Source organism: Siphateles boraxobius, unplaced genomic scaffold (genome assembly GCF_051911475.1).
Source record: "Siphateles boraxobius isolate OS27281-9 unplaced genomic scaffold, OSU_SipBor_1 65, whole genome shotgun sequence".
NCBI lineage: Eukaryota > Metazoa > Chordata > Actinopteri > Cypriniformes > Leuciscidae > Siphateles > Siphateles boraxobius.
Genome location: NW_027509192.1, coordinates 12,637,974 through 12,657,554, shown reverse-complemented (window position 1 = coordinate 12,657,554; position 19,581 = coordinate 12,637,974). Strand labels below are relative to the sequence as shown.

The 19,581-nt window shown below is 37.0% G+C and overlaps 1 protein-coding gene across 3 annotated transcripts in view; it reads left to right on the top strand.

The window, feature by feature from the left end:
- cib2 (calcium and integrin binding family member 2) overlaps positions 1 to 18,630 on the top strand; it is a 41,730-nt gene extending 23,100 nt beyond the window's left edge. For all 3 annotated transcript variants that reach the window (XM_077211082.1, XM_077211081.1, XM_077211083.1), the window contains exons 4-7: positions 8,564 to 8,675; positions 12,239 to 12,386; positions 12,582 to 12,777; positions 17,792 to 18,630. In XM_077211082.1, the coding sequence (XP_077067197.1) occupies positions 8,564 to 8,675; positions 12,239 to 12,386; positions 12,582 to 12,777; positions 17,792 to 17,813 (478 nt within the window). In that variant the 3' untranslated portion in view covers positions 17,814 to 18,630. The remainder of the gene's footprint in view (positions 1 to 8,563; positions 8,676 to 12,238; positions 12,387 to 12,581; positions 12,778 to 17,791) is intronic.
- The last annotated feature ends 951 nt before the right edge of the window (positions 18,631 to 19,581 follow it).

The window sequence follows — 19,581 nt, the reverse complement described above, 5'->3', positions numbered from 1 at the left end:
ACCAGTATAGTGTATAGTACAAAAACGTCCCACTTTGTATATTTTTTTCTATTTCAATCATGGTTAAGATTAGGTTTGGGTCATACATTTTTCTACGACCTAACTACATGAATTAATACAATTAGCCATTTCGTTAAAAAATGAACTACTACTCAAACAAACTACTTATGAAGCCATATTGAAAGTTCAAATGTGAAAGGGTTTATGTTGAGATACTGTCTATACTTATATATTGATATTGTATGCTACAATGTCTATCCAATTGTAGGAAAATATTCATGTACTAAAACATGTATGAATACCCAAACCCACACCTAAATTGTATGAAAAAGTATGAATGAAATTGTACAAATCCATACGAAATCTCAAAAATTACCAGTAAAGTAGAAATGAATTGTCATGAAAGTGTGTTGAAATGCCCATAAACACTAACAATATTTGCATTGCGTTGTCACAACTGGTTCTTATTGTTTTGAGAACGACAAACATTTTGTAATTAAAATTGTAACAAACTTTGTGTTCGTAAGATACTTCCAATGGTTGAAACTGAGACTTTTTGGGTAAACGCGGTTACCTGTGTTTCTCTCACGGCGTAGGATCGCTTTTCAACCTGTACGAAAGACCTGGAACCCAATCTCTTGATTAGACACAGACTTGCAAAGTGTCACATCAGGTCTGGTTCATTCCTTTGTATATTCCTATTCAAGATAACATAAAGAAATAAAGCCTTATTTTGTTATTCGACCTGGCTGTCCATTCCCTCTGTGCATTAGGTATAAATAAAACAAATTGCATGCTTTCTGGTCTAATAGGATTGACATATTGCTCTCGGGTTTCAGGATATGCTGTTAATCGCTGTCGTTTGAAGATCAAGTGCCTACTTTAAGAAATTAAAAGCAGATACAGGAGAAAGAGGCACAGTGTCAGTTTACAGTCAAATGACCCAATTACGGTAATACAGAAGCCCAACAAACAGACTCTGATTGGCTGAGCTGTAGCTAGTGTACTTCCCCAAGTCTGACTCATGGCCAGAACATTTCCATGTCAGTTTCTGTGTAGGAAATGCAGTATGTATCTGTCTACTTTGCTTTGTTGTTCTCTCAGTGACTCAGCTTTTAGATTTTACGGAGCTGGTACGAAAGAATCATTGTTTTTATGTAAATTATTTGCCATGACATATTGATTATGGGAAATATGATTGATCTTTAATCATCAGCAACTCAATGCCACTTGTCCCGTCCACAATGTCATAGTAGTTTCTCTAGATGTTCACAGCATTCATTACCCAATGCATTCGACCATCTATTCCAATATCATCGCCATCTTTCACCAAGCAATCAGGCTACGTAAAATACATCGCTTTTACTTCAACTGTGAGTGTATTATGTTCAATCCAATGTCCTTTTCTGGGCATTATGTGTGATTGATAGATTGGTTGATGTTTGCCCTGGTGTGTAAAGCTTGAACGGATAATATTATATAATTCAGGATGCTGCGCTGCATGATCATGTACAAATGATTTACTGCTGTTTTCTTGGCCATGTCCATCCGAGTCCCTGGTTGGGGACGTAGTGGCAGTTAAATGAGATTTTATTATGATTCTGTTAGACATTTATGTGGATGTTCTTCTATAATGCAGTCTTTAAAAATGTGCACATTGCTCTGATTGGTCAGATGGCCCAGTCTGTTGTGATTGGCCTACTCTGGTCTGATTGGTCAGATGGCCCAGTATGTTGTAACTGGTCTACCACGCATTATGCAAATTGTTACAGACCTACAGTGCCTAGCATAAGTGAACACACCCATGCTAAAGTTGACTAAAAAGAGGAATAAAAAAATCATCTTTTGGAAATTGATCTTAATGCCTTAATTTAAAAAATGAGGAAAAATCCAACCTTTAAGGAGACCAATTTTCTTGGTAAATAAATCTCTATGTATGGTGAAGGGAATTTGATGATGTGGGGCTTTTTTAATTCCAAAGGCCAAGGGAACTTTATCAGGATGCATAGTATCCTGGATCCATGAAATAACTGGCCTTTAAAAATAAAAATCTGCCTGCCTCTATGGAAATTTAACATAGGGTTGTCCTGACTTATGCCCCCTGTATTTTAAGGAATAACATTTATTTATTCACGATACATTATTCATTCATAAAGAAAATTGGCGTCCTTAAAGGTTGGAATTTTCCTAATTTTTTTAATTAAGGTATTAAGATCAATTTCCAAAAGATGATTTTTTTAATTCCTCTTTTTAGTCAACTTTAGCATGGGTGTATTCACTTATACTATCCACTGCGAGGAGGAAGACAGACTGGGATTACTGACAACTCATTTCAGGAAGTTCTGAATTGGTTCTTTCTAAAGGGAGACTCCATTTATCTGCACTTTGATCTTTAATACTTTGCAGACCATTTATAATAATTTATAATCAGCTATATTACACACTAAATGAAAGGTTATATCTGAAACAGCATAAAGAGACTCAGATCTTCTCAACTTTATTCGACATTGAAAATCATACAATGTTGTCATAATCTTGACACAGTCTGTTTTTATCTATTGATTGAATTAATTATGTCTAATATTTGTAATTACTAAATTTATTTATTTAATTATTTACCAAAAACTTTACCAAAATGTTGTGTGTAACATTGTACTGAGTTGCATCTTTATTTGAAATAAAGTATTGTTTATATAATGCTTACTGCTAAAAAAAATAATACAATCATGGTTTTAATTTGTATTTAGACGTAACAAGGTTACAAAACTTGCAATTTGACCTCTTTAGACTGATGATCAACATTTTCTGAATGTTAAAACCATCATTTGTCAGATCATTAGCATAAGAAATGTGAAAAAAGTCTAAATTTAAGAGTTTCAGACCCTATTGTACCCTATAAATGGAAAGTAATTTATATTATATCACCCAGAATTTCTTTCTCCAAAGGCATTTTGCTGAGATCACATGAGCAGCTGGTGAAGATCTTCATGTTGATCTGTACTGGTTGGGATTAATCGTGTTTTTGTGGCTGTTATACCCATCTAATGAGAGAGACAGTAATGAAATGCCTCAGTTATCATAATGAAACCCATACAGTCCCCAGGTGACTCGTCATGGCTCATGGACTTTCCTGTGACAGTGAATAAGCCTCACCATGGTGTATGGGTTCCCTTAGCAAAGAAACATATTCCTGTCATAACATATCAAGTGACATTTTCGCTATCACACATAGTTGAGTTGTTCACAAGTTGTTGCCTTTCTAAACTTCAATCAGAGAAACAAAATGAAATTTCTCGATAAAAGATGCGGCGTATCTATAAAGCCTTCTCATGTACAGGTCCTTCTCAAAAAATTAGCATATTGTGATAAAGTTCATTATTTTCCATAATGTAATGATAAAAATTAAACTTTCATATATTTTAGATTCACTGCACACCAACTGAAATATTGACGTTGACAGCGGCGCGGATTGATAGAAATGGAAAGAAAATGGTGCCGATTAAAACTTAGGTATGAATTTTGACCGGCATGTTTTTTGTGTGTTAAATTAATCAACCTTTGAAACGCAAATAATTTTTTCACGTAAAAACGCACAGTTTTGAGGCCCCGGAAACTAACCGGGAGTACTTTCTTGAAAAACTTACAGCGGCCAAAACTCTGACCAGGGAGGTGACTACAGAGTGGGTCAGTGTGTATGCACTATAGTGCTGGTAAGGATTCCATACAACTTCATGTCTTAAATGGGCGAACTAACCCTTTAACCTAATCATCTGAATCAACTAATTAACTCTAAACACCTGCAAAAGATTCCTGAGGCTTTCAAAAACTCCCAGCCTGTTTCATTACTCAAAAACGCAATCATGGGTAAGACTGCCGACATGACTGCTGTCCAGAAGGCCATCATTGACACCCTCAAGCAAGAGGGTAAGACACAGAAAGAAATTTCTGAACAAATAGGCTATTCCCAGAGTGCTGTATCAAGGCACCTCAGTGGGAAGTCTGTGGGAAGGAAAAAGTGTGGCAAAAAACGCTGCACAACGAGAAGAGGTGACCGGACCCTGAGGAAGATTGTGGAGAAGGACCGATTCCAGACCTTGGGGGACCTGCGGAAGCAGTGGACTGAGTCTGGAGTAGAAACATCCAGAGCCACCATGCACAGGCGTGTGCAGGAAATGGGCTACAGGTGCCGCATTCCCCAGGTCAAGCCACTTTTGAACCAGAAACAGCGGCAGAAGTGCCTGAACTGGGCTGTTGCTCAGTGGTCCAAAGTCCTTTTTTCGGATGAAAGCAAATTTTGCATGTCATTCGGAAATCAAGGTGCCAGAGTCTGGAGGAAGACTTTTTGGAAGACCAAAATGGCTGAAGTCCAGTGTCAAGTACCCACAGTCAGTGATGGTCTCGGGTGCCATGTCAGCTGCTGGTGTTGGTCCACTGTGTTTTATCAAGGGCAGGGTCAATGCAGCTAGCTATCAGGAGATTTTGGAGCACTTCATGCTTCCATCTGCTGAAAAGCTTTATGGAGATGAAGATTTCATTTTTCAGCACGACCTGGCACCTGCTCACAGTGCCAAAACCACTGGTAAATGGTTTACTGACCATGGTATTACTGTGCTCAATTGGCCTGCCAACTCTCCTGACCTGAACCCCATAGAGAATCTGTGGGATATTGTGAAGAGACAGTTGAGAGACACAAGACCCAACACTCTGGATGAGCTTAAGGCCGCTATCGAAGCATCCTGGGCCTCCATAACACCTCAGCAGTGCCACAGGCTGATTGCCTCCATGCCACGCCGCATTGAAGCAGTCATTTCCGCAAAAGGATTCCCGACCCAGTATTGAGTGCATAACTGAACTTAATTATTTGAAGGTTGACTTTTTTGTATAAAAAACACTTCTTTTATTGGTCGGATGAAATATGCAAATTTTTTGTGATAGGAATTTTGGGTTTTCATGAGCTGTATGCCAAAATCATCAGTATTAAAACAATAAAAGACCTGAAATATTTCAGTTGGTGTGCAATGATTATAAAATATATGAAAGTATAATTTTATCATTACATTATGGAAAATAATGAACTTTATCACAATATGCTAATTTTTTGAGAAGGACCTGTATGTGTTTCATGTGGTGGGTTAAAAAAATCGATGCGTTTATTAACTGGGCTAAAGTGTAACATAGAGGCTGCCTCCGTGAAAGGGGTTAATGAGATGTTTAATGCATTACTCTCTAATGGCCATTATAGGCTCAGCTTATTCCTCAGCAATGAACCATTACTGGTTTTATCTCATGTCCCCAGAGTGCTTTGTAACACTCTGCTTTCATTACCCATTCGCTGGGTGCTGTAATGCACCAGGGGGCTTTGAATAAACGGCAACATATTCCACATAAAAAATTAGCTTGATGTTGTTTAATACCTGGAGCTATGGATAATAATACCATACTAGAGCTACTGCTGCTAAAGTCAAATAAAATATTGATGCGGCCTGATCTTTGTCTCTCTGTCAATGCATACTTTATCTGAACCAGAATTCTGGTGTTAATTTGTGTAGTGCTTACTTGTGCAACATCTAGGGTGTTGTGAGTGGTTGCTAGGGCATTGCCATGCAGTTAACAAGGTGTTCTGAGTTTGTTAAAATGTTGTTATGCATTTGCCAAGATGTTCTGTGTTTTAGAGTGTTGCAATGCACTTGCCAAGGTGTTCTGAGAGTTAGAGTGTTGCTATGCAGTTGTTAGGGTGTTCTGATCGTGTTAAAGTGTTGCTATGCAGTTGTTAGGGTGTTCTGATCGTGTTAGAGTGTTGCTATTTAGTTGCCAATGTCTGACTTTTAGAGTGTTGCTATGCTGTTACTAAGGTGTTCTGAGTGTGTTAGAGTGTTGCTATGGGGTTACCAAGGTGTTCTGAGTGCTTTAGAGCATTGCTATGCATTTGCCAAGATGTTCTGAGTGTGTTGGAGTGTTGCTATGCATTTGCTACAATGTTCTGAGTGTGTTAGAGTGTTGCTATGCGGTTACTAATGTGTTCTGAGTATGTTAGTGTTGCTATGCAGTTGTCAATGTGTTCTGAATGTTAGAGTGTTGCTCTGCAGTTGTCAAGGTGTTCAGAGTGTTGCTATGTGGTAGCCAAGGTGTTCTGAGTGTGTTAGAGAGTTGCTATTTGGTTGCCAAGGTGTTCCGAGTGTGTTAGGGTAGCTATGCGGTTGCCAAGGTGTTCTGTGTTAGAGAGTTGCAATGGGGTTGCAAAGGTATTCTGAGTGTGTTATTGTGTTGCTTTGGGGTGACCAAGGTGTTCTGAGTGTGTTAGAGAGTTGCTGTGGGGTTGCCATTACTATGTGGTTGCCAAGATGTTCAGAGTGTGTTAGAGTGTTGCTACGCTGTTGCCAAGATGTTCAGAGTGTTGCCATGCGGTTGCCAAGGTGTCATGAGTTTGTTTTGTGTTTTCCGAACATCTTGCAAACCTCCCCTAATTTGCATAAGGACACTTACTTCCGACAGCTCTTTTAGGGATGCTATTTTTCACTTCTCAAGCTGTGATCCGGTGTTTCATAAGTAGTTCCAGTTCTTACATAAGATGTGTCAGCCCATCTTGATTTATGTGGATGGACTGTGCCTCTGCAATGACACTGAGATTGGTTTTGATAACAGGGCCAATGGAGCACGAGAAACAAAATGGACAATCACTGGCAAACCTAATAGAGTCTTGTACTTTATCTCCTTCATAAAACACTCAGTTTCTCCTGTTCTCCGCACAGACCGGCACAATCCGCCACACTGTTATGCAAGGTTAGCGTAGGGTTATCGGCAATCGTTATGAATTGGCTTGTATTTCCTTGCATCCTGATTGGATGCCTGTGGAGGAACATGAGATTTGTCTCTGTTTTTGTAACTACGGATGGAAGAAGATACAGTATAATATACAATCATCCATACTATAAATATTTCCACACCCTCTGCTAATAGCAAAGCTTTTTTCTGATAACATATTATCATATGTCATAATATAAATATAATGCGCCTCAGAGCAGTTATAGTAATGCATGTGTTTATTATTGACTTCTACAAGCTGGAGCAATTACTAATGGCACGTTTAATCACTTCATTGGAGTTTACTACTACAAAGTAGTGTTTCATATGAAGTATAATATTATATAATACATTTTCCTGTTATTTATTGGTGTGGGGAAAACATAATTTAAAGTGTCATATTGGTGAGTCACACTTTTTTTTTACAGTCATCATTGAAGATGTGCTTCTTTCTTTCTCTAGCCTTCTATATTTACTTTATCTCTGTAGAGCCGAGTGGATTTTGTTGCTTGTTGCTGTATACTATGTGACATCAGCTTCATTTTATTCTTTTTTTTGTTTGTTTATTATTTATTGTTTATTTTGTTTTGCTTTATTCATTCTTGCTTTGATTTTTTTGTTTATTTGTTTTAGTTATTTTATTCGTTTTGTTTTGCTTTTTTTTTTTGCTCAGTAATCAACAAACAAATATGATGATAAACATGTTGTTTTTGTGGCATGTACAGGCCTATATTGGTGCAGAATGTTAATTGTTTATTTAATTGTTGCTTACACAAAGCTTCGTCAGCTTTCTTTCTATCGTCCTGTGTTCCTGCTGTCCTATCGTCTATGTTCAGGGTTTTTTGTTTTTTTGTTTTACTGCTGCAAAGGCCTATTACAGTGTCCGCTTCCCTCTGTCTTGTTGCCATGCTCAGAATGAGTCATCAGTGCACCGTTGGCTGGCACTTATCCACATCTCTCTGTGAGGAACAAACAGACAAAACAGAATTGTGAAATCTGCCTGCTTATTCAAGAGCACTGCTAATTCTTCTTACACTGAGTGCATAGTTATGATGGGTTAGTGTGATTAACAATTGAGTTTTACAGTATTTGTGAAATGCATTTAGTTTTATCCATTGTGGTCATTTCTTTTAAATATAAACCACCGCCGTTTGAGAATAGATGTCAATTGCTGCAGCATACTGCGTAAAATAAAAAATAAAAAAAGTGGATTGTTGTTTGTTTGTTTGTTGCCTTTTTATTTGTTTTATTATATTTTATTTAGCTGTCATTGAATCAACAAAGAAACAATAAATGAGATGTGGCTTTGTCCGGTTTTTGTTTTGTTTTGTTTTGTTCTGTCATTGCATTGCCAAACAAAAACATAAACATTTTCCTTTGTTGCTCTTTGTTTTTTTTTTACTTTCTTTTCATTTTTTATTTTTTTTTTGTTTGGTCAACGAGATTAAAACGAGATGCGGTTTCACTCAGATATATGTCAGAATCGGAAAGGAAAGACTATCTCAACTTGTTTCATGCTGACTTGTTTAACTTTAATTTTAATTTTACACACACATATTGTCTTGTATCTTATTTTTCTGTAAATCGGCAGATTACAGTACTGTGGTCATCTCTAGTACATTTGAAATGGGCCATTTTGTTCATTCTCATTTTGCAGTAGTTGTGAATAAAACTAACGAGGTCTGATTCAAAGGATGAGGTAAAAGGCCAGAGTAACAGTAATGACCTCCAGTAACCAGTTTTCACATTTTCTGCATTGCAGCTTGCATGGAAGATACCACGAGCTGGCTCCACATTTGGTTCCAATGGACTACACCAATGACCCTGATGTTAAAATCCCTTTAGCTCTCATAGTCAACATGCCGGAACTGAAGGTAATTCTAACAGTTCACCACTTTGCCAGTTACTACTTTTGTGATGCAGCAAAGTTCTGCTCCTCTAATCGAATTGGTCCATCTGCATTCAGAGCGTTCGCATAACTGCACTGGAATGTTTTACTGTTTTTATCACTTGTCTGTGTTAACTACATAGAAATACACGTCCAGTTCGCATACAACAGCATAAGGGGTGCAGAAATATACCCAGACCCTTGTTTAGGCAACAGAATACTTGTGCAATGACCTTCTCTGCACTTTTAGTTTATATCAAATATAATAGACTCTTGTTTTTATAGGGCAAATTTGTTTTTTAATGACAATGCTGGCTGGGTTGTTTATATGACTGCACAAGCGGTGAGAGCGAGGGATATTACACCACTATGCTTGTGAAAGTTAACGCTCCATGAGATGGTGCCGTTTCAGCAAATTACGTTATAGCGCTTTAGATTTCAAATGGTTGTAAAGACACATACGTTTAATCTGACTAAAGTTTAACGGATTGTTTATAGTATTAGCCAAAAAGAGCATTAGCTTTATGCTAGCATTAAAGTCATAACAATGTTACTTTATAGAGGAAGTGCTTTATTAGCACCATTCATAAGCTCGTTATTGTAAAACTCTTTCAGGTCTTTCAAAAAGGCAAGGGCTGATGGATATCTCCTCCAAAGTTTAACCTGTACTTTTTTTAACCTTTTAAAGCCAGCTGTATAATATTTGATAATCAAAGGCCTCTAAGTTAACTTGATCAAAAAAAAACCTGTTTTACACAATCTTCTACATGCATTCTGGCGTCTCATGGACAGTTTATACTTTTTTTTTAGCAAGTCAAAGGACTTTCAGTATAATTGTAAAAACATCCCCCTTCAGGTCATTATACATTTATGTGTCTTTTTTCTGCAAAATCTTTACTGATTTTTATAAAGCAGCTGAATAACTTTTATTTTGTTGGTAATATTATGAACATTTACTGTACTTGACTGAAGCAGCTTGGGTTTGCTTGATTATCCATACATCATTTGTTTATTTTGTTATTTTTTGAAAAATCTGACATGTTAAAATGCGACTATCAGATTTGATATCAGGCTTTTGGGGAATGTTTATCATCAATGAATTGCAATTAATAGGTTTTCCCTCCACAAATAAAAACTACAGAGCTTCGATAAAACTAAGCATTGACAACTGATACTTATATGCATGTCTGTTAAACTGTTATAAAGATTGATATAAACTGTTATAAATTGATTTGCTTTACAAACGATTAGAAATCCATTTTACTTTTTGTCCATATAAATATCAGCACCTGTACCAAATTACTCAGTTTAGGCCTCTGAATAAAATTGAGTTGTTTTTTCATCGAGTATGAGCTCCATATTCTCACTATATCATACTGAGCCATAAAAAAAAAAGATTTACCTGTATCATAGAGCTTTTTAAATATTGTGTCTAAAGGTTAAATAAAATGTTCCATTTAAAAATAATTAAAAAAAAAAAATCGAAATTCATTCAAGTCAAGACATTCATTATTTATAGTCACTTCGCTGATCCGATCTCACCTTTACTTTTTCTGACTCAGCCCTCAGTTAGTCAAAATTTGTCAGATGTTACAGCTCTAGAATAAGCCCCATTATGTCCCCCGTGTTGGAACATTATTTTACTGCCCTTTAAAGCTGTCAGATGGACGAAGGAGCTATAAACTCAACCCAAGGAGGTGGACGATACTGATGGAGACCATTCAAGCTGGGATTGATGCGACTACAACAGCTTCCAGTTTCCAAAGATTCTCTCAACCTTTATAAACATAAATCCCAATTCCCTTTTAGTCGGATAATTAGCTTTTTCACTTAGAGGGCTGTTTGCTTGACTTCTGCCAATACAAATGCCTCAGAGTGTTTTGACATTACACACGGATGGATGTTCTCTGTGCTGTTGCCCATGAAGCAGCTTAACCTAATTTTCTTCGATTCAAACAAATCTGTTTATATGAACTCTAAACCATGCAATCTAATTCCATATTTATTTACATGAATATATTTTAAACAAAATGTTACGTTCAGAAAGCCAGTGCGATTAATGTCACTGAAGTTACCATGAGCGTAACATTACAACATACTGTATCTAAAAAATAAAACTGACATATATGTCAGAAGAGATTTTTTAGCAAATATTTTAGGGATGCACCGATATGAAAACTTTGGCCAAAACCGATAACCGATGTATTGGCTGATAAATTTAAATCCAAATTTAAAGCCTGATTACAAAAACAAAAGTCTCACCATTAAAAGCCATGTCCCAAGCACACAATTATGCCAAATTGATGTAGGCTATATACACTGGACTTGCGTTCCACATGTTGCACTTAACTGTATTTTCCTTTTCAAAGTGATTCCAATCACATCTCAAGCAATTCAAAAACATCATGGCGAACAGTTCGCATCTGAAGTGTTTCAGCGGAACGAAATAATCCATTATTTTTAGTCTTTAATATATTGGCCAAATTTTCTTATTGGGGCGATAACACATATCGGCAGATCCCCATATGGTGGCTAATATATCATGCATCCCTAAAATAATTAGTAAATATTCAGTCTCCTGCACTAACCAGTTTGTAATATCTAAAACAACATGTTCGTAAGACATAACACATATGTGAATACGCATCACGGAACTGTGCATCTGGACAAGGTATTTTTGAATTATAATCAGATTCAAACATTTACAGTACATGCTTAATATTTTCCTATTAATCTGATTTTTCCAAATTTACTCCACACGTCCCAATCTAATCGAATTTTCATTCAGATCAAACTTGCATTGTATTGATTGCGGCGTGTACATGATGGCTATTTTGTCTGATTGAACACCCTGACATCATGAAGAAAAGTGCAAACCGCCACTCACATTCCAAATATTTAAAAGTCTAGTTATAACCATTCACAGGATTTTGAGTGCTATAAACAGAGGTGAAATGTTTAGGTTGATCCTGCTCTGCTGTGTTCATGCTACTGTTCCCAGAGCTGTTGAGTCAGCTAGTAGCAGGGCATAAAAATTCCTTTAGGCCAATAGCCAGTAAGAAATATATGAGCACCAGTTTGGGGAGTCAGCCATTCTACATTTTATACATGACTCACTCAGCAAAACACCCACTGCTGCACACATGCTCATGTACAGCCATAGATTTGTACTCTATTGCTAGACCTAGAAGCAAACTGTAGACATTTTCCACATTGTTTCCAGTGATTTTAAGGGAAAATCTGTGAACTCGATAGTTTGTAAAACGTTTTTAAGAATAATATGGTATTGTAGGGTTTCCATTGTATTTACTTAGTGATACCATGATCCTTTTTTTGTAAAGTTTTACTTACAAATTCTAGTTCTATACAATAAAAAATTACAGGTTTCCATAAGCATATCTAGATATCTAACAAGGCACAGGTCTAGGTAAGCAGTTGTTATGGCGACTAACAAGGGTAACTATGGAGACAAAAGCAAACAGGAACAAACCACAGGAACTGAACTCAGGGAATCATGAAAGAAGAAACCTCTCAATTTCTGTTTTCTAGGAGAATCCATTCAGGAATCGGATTGTGGAATCATTCTCCGAAGATGGCCTGGGGAACCTCAGCTTCAACGACTTTGTGGACATGTTTTCGGTTCTCAGCGAAATGGCTCCGAGAGAACTGAAAGCCATTTATGCTTTTAAAATATATGGTAAATGCCATTTTTCATTACCTTATGTACAGTCCACTAGAACAACAATGTAAAATTATTTACAATGTGATTGTAACAATGCACAGTTTTAGAGGTTGAAATAAACATTTATATTGCAACATTCATAAACAGTGCAGCAACTTTATAACATGAACTCATTTGTAGTTAACTCTTATCATCATGTTTTTTTCTTAGACTTCAATGTGGATAATTACATCTGCAAGGAGGACTTAGAACAGACTCTAAACAGGTTAACAAAGGAGGAGTTAACACCGGAGGAGGTTATTCTGGTGTGTGAGAAGGCCATTGAGGAGGCCGACCTGGATGGAGACAGCAAGCTGTCTTTTGCTGACTTTGAGAACATGATCTCCAGGGCTCCTGACTTTTTAAGGTAAGAATATTGGTAAAGTGACCTGTTTCCTCCGATGTATGCTAACCAGAGTTAGATTTTGCTGTTGTATTACTAAAATTATTTAATTTAAAGTTAGACTTTTGGTAGTCCAATCTATCTAAGATGGTGGAGAATGCGGGCAATATTCTCATTATATATATTGGGAGTTAATGTACTCACATCGGACATACTTAGTCCTTATGAGTGTAAAGCCAGTTATGCTAGTTGCTAACGTCATGGTTAGCACTCTGTTCTGGAGGCACACTGCTATAATTTGGCTGCAGTACGCTCAAATATGCTTTACGTGGCAAGAGTACCTCTGCTTGGCTTTTAAAGGCCTTTTTGGACTGCACAGCTGTGCCTCACAGATCACATGATTGAGAGGGGCAGGAACGTTTTGTACCATCATTTGGAGACCTGGAGGCCGAAAAATCTAGAATTGCTTTCAGCAGCTGTCAGTCAATGAGGGAATTACTTTCTCAAACACTCATTGAAAGTTAATCCTTTTAGCATTCTGTTGACTGTACTTTTTTGTTACTTAAGTTTAGTATATTATTTATAAAACACATTTTAAAGGGTCATGAAACCCCCCTCTTTCAGCTCAAGTCTAGCTCACAATCTTTTTGAAAAATGCAAATTAAATGGGCGTGGATGGCTGTGAGAAGAAGAGTGGGGAGTGGGTGTGGCAGGGCAGAGGAGAGGGGAGGGGGATAACTGTCATCGCCAGTGGCCCATGCATATCGACTGTCACTAAAAATCAGTGGTAAATCGTGAGGAAATGCTAGATTTTTTTTTATAGCTGGCAAAGTTAAAGTCTAATGAAATGCACTTTATTATTGTCCTTTCAAACGTAACTGAATGCCCTGCTACATATATTAGCCTACAGTAAACGTAATTCTATTTAAAACATATTAATGTACATGTATAATTCTAATGTCATTATAAAATATATAGTTGTTTATATACACACTATAAATGCATATATTTGAAAATATTTATTTTTGCGCTTAAAAAACGTTCCATGCATAGCCTAGATCTACACACCCCCTCAACCCCAAATGACATATATATTTAATTACACGAGTTAAGCATACAATTGAGGTATTATCGAAATATCAAAAATTTTAATAACGAGTGCTTATTTAACAAAAGGCAAGTAAAACGATCAGGGTTACATTTTAGACACACACACATACCTCTGAAGGGATAGAAAAGTCCTCAGGACTTGGTACGTAACTTGCATAACTTGCATTGGTAACAAGACGTAAAAAGACTTAACTTGCATTGGTCAACAAGGCCAAAGTCCACCATTCTCCAGTTCTCTAAGCTTTCTTGAGAAAAATGTTTGCTGCACACATAAAATTTAGATGTGTCCGTGGTTGATGGCCACCCAACTGCCCGGAGCCAGAGTCTAGCCCTGGCAGCATCGCGGGGAAACATATTCAACGCACTTGAACTTTTGCACCATGAAAACAAACACTTACGTCCCATTATTGACTCTCTCATCTACTACACGATATCACAGTTTGACATGTCTGTCATTGGAAAGATCCACGTGGTGTCATGAATAATTAACAGACAGTGTCTTCTCATAGGATATGAGAACTCAAGTCTCATAATTATGAGAAACCGATGAGTCATCATCAAAGCACTTACAGTAAAATTATCTTCTTGATTTTAGCAATCTCAACTGAAAGAAACTGCTTTTTACAACACACTGATCTGCTTGTCAAAACACAAAGTAGGATTGAAGATAACATCCACGTTTTTGACACAGTCTTGCACATTGGGAGAAAGTGGAACAAGCTGATTGATAATGCCAGAAGTCATAACTGATGGGCCAAAGACATTTATCTTAGTTTTATCACTAGTTAACTGCAAAAAATTAATGTCCATCCAGCATTTAATGTCACAAAGACATTCAAAAAGATTATACACCAAACCGCTGTTATTTTTAATAGTATGATAAAGCGGAGTGTCATCCGCATAGGGGACCTAGGAAAATCATATACAGGTCCTTCTCAAAAAATTAGCATATTGTGCTAAAGTTCATTATTTTCCATAATGTAATGATAAAAATTAAACTTTCATATATTTTAGATTCATTGCACACCAACTGAAATATTTCAGGTCTTTTATTGTTTTAATACTGATGATTTTCACATACAGCTCATGAAAACCCAAAATTCCTATCTCAAAAAATTAGCATATTTCATCCAACCAATAAAAGAAGTGTTTTTAATACAAAAAAAGTCAACCTTCAAATAATTATGTTCAGTTATGCACTCAATACTTGGTCGGGAATCCTTTTGAAGAAATGACTGCTTCAATGCGGCGTGGCATGGAGGCAATCAGCCTGTGGCACTGCTGAGGTGTTATGGAGGCCCAGGATGCTTCGATAGCGGCCTTAAGCTCATCCAGAGTGTTGGGTCTTGCGTCTCTCAACTTTCTCTTCACAATATCCCACAGATTCTCTATGGGGTTCAGGTCAGGAGAGTTGGCAGGCCAATTGAGCACAGTAATACCATGGTCAGTAAACCATTTACCAGTGGTTTTGTCACTGTGACCAGGTGCCAGGTTGTGCTGAAAAATGAAATCTTCATCTCCATAAAGCTTTTCAGCAGATGGAAGCATGAAGTGCTCCAAAATCTCCTGATAGCTAGCTGCATTGACCCTGCCCTTGATAAAACACAGTGGACCAACACCAGCAGCTGACTGTGGGTACTTGACACTGGACTTCAGGCATTTTGGCATTTCCTTCTCCCCAGTCTTCCTCCAGACTCTGGCACCTTGATTTCCGAATGACATGCAAAATTTGCTTTCATCCGAAAAAGTACTTTGGACCACTGAGCAACAGTCCAGGTCAGGCGCTTCTGCCGCTGTTTCTGGTCCAAAAGTGGCTTGACCTGGGGAATGCGGCACCTGTAGCCCATTTCCTGCACACGCCTGTGCACAGTGGCTCTGGATGTTTCTACTCCAGACTCAGTCCACTGCTTCCGCAGGTCCTCCAAGGTCTGGAATCGGTCCTTCTCCACAATCTTCCTCAGGGTCCGGTCACCTCTTCTCGTTGTGCAGCGTTTTTTGCCACACAGACTTCCCACTGAGGTGCCTTGGTACAGCACTCTGGGAACAGCCTATTTGTTCAGAAATTTCTTTCTGTGTCTTACCCTCTTGCTTAAGGGTGTCAATGATGGCCTTCTGGACAGCTGTCAGGTCAGCAGTCTTACCCATGATTGCGGTTTTGAGTAATGAAACAGGCTGGGAGTTTTTAAAAGCCTCAGGAATCTTTTACAGGTTTTTAGATTAATTAGTTGATTCAGATGATTAGGTTAATAGCTCGTTTACAGACCCTTTTCATGATATGCAAATTTTTTGAGATAGGAATTTTGGGTTTTCATGAGCTGTATGCCAAAATCATCAGTATTAAAACAATAAAAGACCTGAAATATTTCAGTTGGTGTGCAATGAATCTAAAATATATGAAAGTTTATTTTTTATCATTACATTATGGAAAATAATGAACTTCATCACAATATGCTAATTTTTTGAGAAGGACCTGTATATATATATATATATATATATATATATATATATAAAAAAAGAAGAGGTCCCAAAATGGAGAAATGTGGAACACCATAAGGGATTTGACTTCACTTAAAGGTGGCATGTGTAATTTCTGCACCAATGTCCTAAAACAGAATCGGTGCTTGTATGACAATTTTCCACATTAATGGGACCATGGACCCCTAAACCTAAAACATTCATAATAGGGTTTAAGGATAAAAGTAATTTAAATATTCTGAGTGCTACAAGAAACACTTGAAATCGTATTTCATCTTCTTGTTTTAATCTGTTGTGCTTATTTCTTGAAAGAATTCATTGAAGAGCTGATGCATAATCACTCCAATTCATTAACCACTTATGCCTTTTGCACATGATATTTCAACACAAATACTTGTCTTGATTACTAACCACTCACAATACAATTTAACCAGGTGCTAAATGCTGTAAACTCTGTATATACTGTATATACACTACCATTCAAAAGTCAGGGGTCATTAAGTTTCTTTTTCAAAAAAGTGAAGATAAAGACTTTTAAATTGTTACAAATATATATATGTGCACAAATTCATCATATTAGAATGATTTCTGAAGGATCTTGTTGTGACATTGAATGATGCTGAAAATTCAGAGTTGTCTTGACAGGAATAAATGACATTATAATTCAATTAAAATAGAAAATATTTCTTTTCATTGTAATATTTCACAATATTACTGATTTTGCGAAATATATGCAGCCTTAATTTGTTGAACATAAAAAACTTTTTCAAAAACATAAACTTTCTGACCCCAAACTTTTGTATGGTAGTATATTCTTTTTCTAATAATATATTAATCAAAAAATAAAATTAATGAATAAAATGAGTTATATATAAATTGTGTTTTTGCCATTTTTGTGCAGGTACCTGATTATGCACATTTCTGAATCGAGGGCAAAAACAATAAAGGCAGCATACAAACCAACAGGCACAATTCAAACATTGTGAATTCCTCCTTCCCTGTTTTAAAAGTTCATTCAAATGACATTAAAGGGTGACATGAGGTAAAATTGTCCGTTTAAGAGAATGATACAGCACTTCCCCCAATTGAAGTATGCACAGGTGGTTAATGTCTATTGTTAAGATCTATGATAAAGGTTTGGAACTCTTTCTGCCATTCGATGTGGTGTGGTCAGAATTTTAACATTTCATTATCAAAAGCCATCTGCTTGAATACTTTTTAAGAACTTAATGCTCAATTGTCATCAGTTACTAGTGAGACAGCAAAATTACCTCGAATGGTTAAGGCTGTAAAACGCAAAACCTAAAATATATATCCAGACTTTTCACATTTTTGGTCAGATAAATTATGCTTTTGGGGCATGAAAGGGGATCTTACAATTTTGACTGGTCCATGTGCTTTTACCTCTAATCTAATATGCTATTTTTCTCTTTGTTGTCTCTCTGTACCTCAGCACCTTCCATATACGAATCTAAAATGGCTTCAACGGAAGATACTAATGCTGACGTTCCTTGAACAGACAAGTCCACATCGAAGGATAAATGTCTACCGTTTTCCTTTGGTTTTTGCACCGGAAGCACACTAGATGGGATTACTGAAAAATGCATGGCTGTTTTTTCAGAAAACTTTGGATCAGAAATTCCTTGGGTTTTCAGAGAGACAAAACGGAAAGGTGAGGCCTTTTGTGGGTTTGACCCACGCACCTGGAGTAAAACTAATGCAGGTGTAAACCACTTTTATGGGCTTCTACCAATGTCCGTGGCACATTGGACAACATTTTGACTCACTCTCCTGTTTCTAAAGACTCTTATGCGGGATCAAATAAATCATGGGACAGTTTTCAGGAAGGAACAAACAAACTGGACAAGAGAGTGAGAGAGAGGGCTAAAAGCACATTATAGGCGTCAGCACCACTGAGACAGTGTTTTCTACAGCTATGCAATCTTTCTCCATTAAATGCATGAATTAGATTACGTTCCCCACCTTTTCCCATTCCCTAATGTTTCTAAAGCTTAGCCATTTCACAATCTAATTGCTTATAGTACTGGAGCATGACGACAATCATATCTAAATGTTCTCCAGTTGAACGAAGGGCTCTGTCATCATATATTCTCCTATTGACTTCTTGTCTGTCATTCGCTCTCCATGTATTTGTTCCGCCTGCAAATCCCTCCATCCCTTCTGTCCTAACTTGAGGTGTTAGTGTCGAACTGTCTCTTTTCTTTGACTTTTTTCAGTATTTGATGTGATAGAGGGCATTTGACTTAAATTTTAATAAAGGTTTTCTCTCAATTGTTGACTGAGTGCATTTGTTTATAATGCTTTAGGGTTAATGCCAAATTTTGGTGATATGTATTATTTAAAGGGATAGTTCACCTAAAAGAGAAATTCGAAAGAATGTTCACGCTGCTCTTTTCCAAAAAGGAGAAGAAAGCACCACAAAAGTAGCGTAAAATTAGTAAAAAAAATAAAAAAAATTCAAAGCTTTTTCTCTTTTTGTCGTCTTTCTGTACATCAGCACCTTCCATATACAAACCTAAAATGGCTTTAAAGGAAGATACCAATGCTGATGTTTCTTGAACAGACAACTCCACATTGGAGGATAAATGTATACCATTGTTTGCCTTTAGTTTTTGCTCTGGGAGCATTTCGGTCATAATTTACTCATCCTCATATCATTCAAAGCTTGTACAAGTTTTTTGCAGAACAGTGGAGGAAGTCAATGGGGTCCAAAACAACATTGGAGACATTTTTCCAAAAATCTTTTTGTGTGTGTTCAACAGGAGAATATGAGGGGGGAGGGGGGGGGGGGGGGGGGGGGTAAATGAATCAATTTTCATTTTATGCCAAACGATCCTTTTAAAGGCATTGGTATCAACGTCAAACTTGGCAAAACATGCAGAATATTGCGTAATACTTTTTACATGTGGAATATTAGAACTTATAGGCACAATCCCTCTGACTTGCTCATGTTGGAGATCGAACCAGCAGTCTTCTGGTAAGAGTTGACACTTTTGGTTAATTTATTATAAATATTTGTACTGTACATTATGTCACATATTCAAAGCTAATTTTAAACAGCCAAACTTTTGCAACCCCAGTCCTTGTCCTGGTTTTTCCGTTGTCCTCCTCTCGCTCTAGTTCAAGCCCTATGCAGCTGAAAACCAACCAGCCTTAACAATAAAGATGGGCCAACAATGATTCTTCAGCCTATCTGTCGTATTCCACTTTAATGACTTTAAA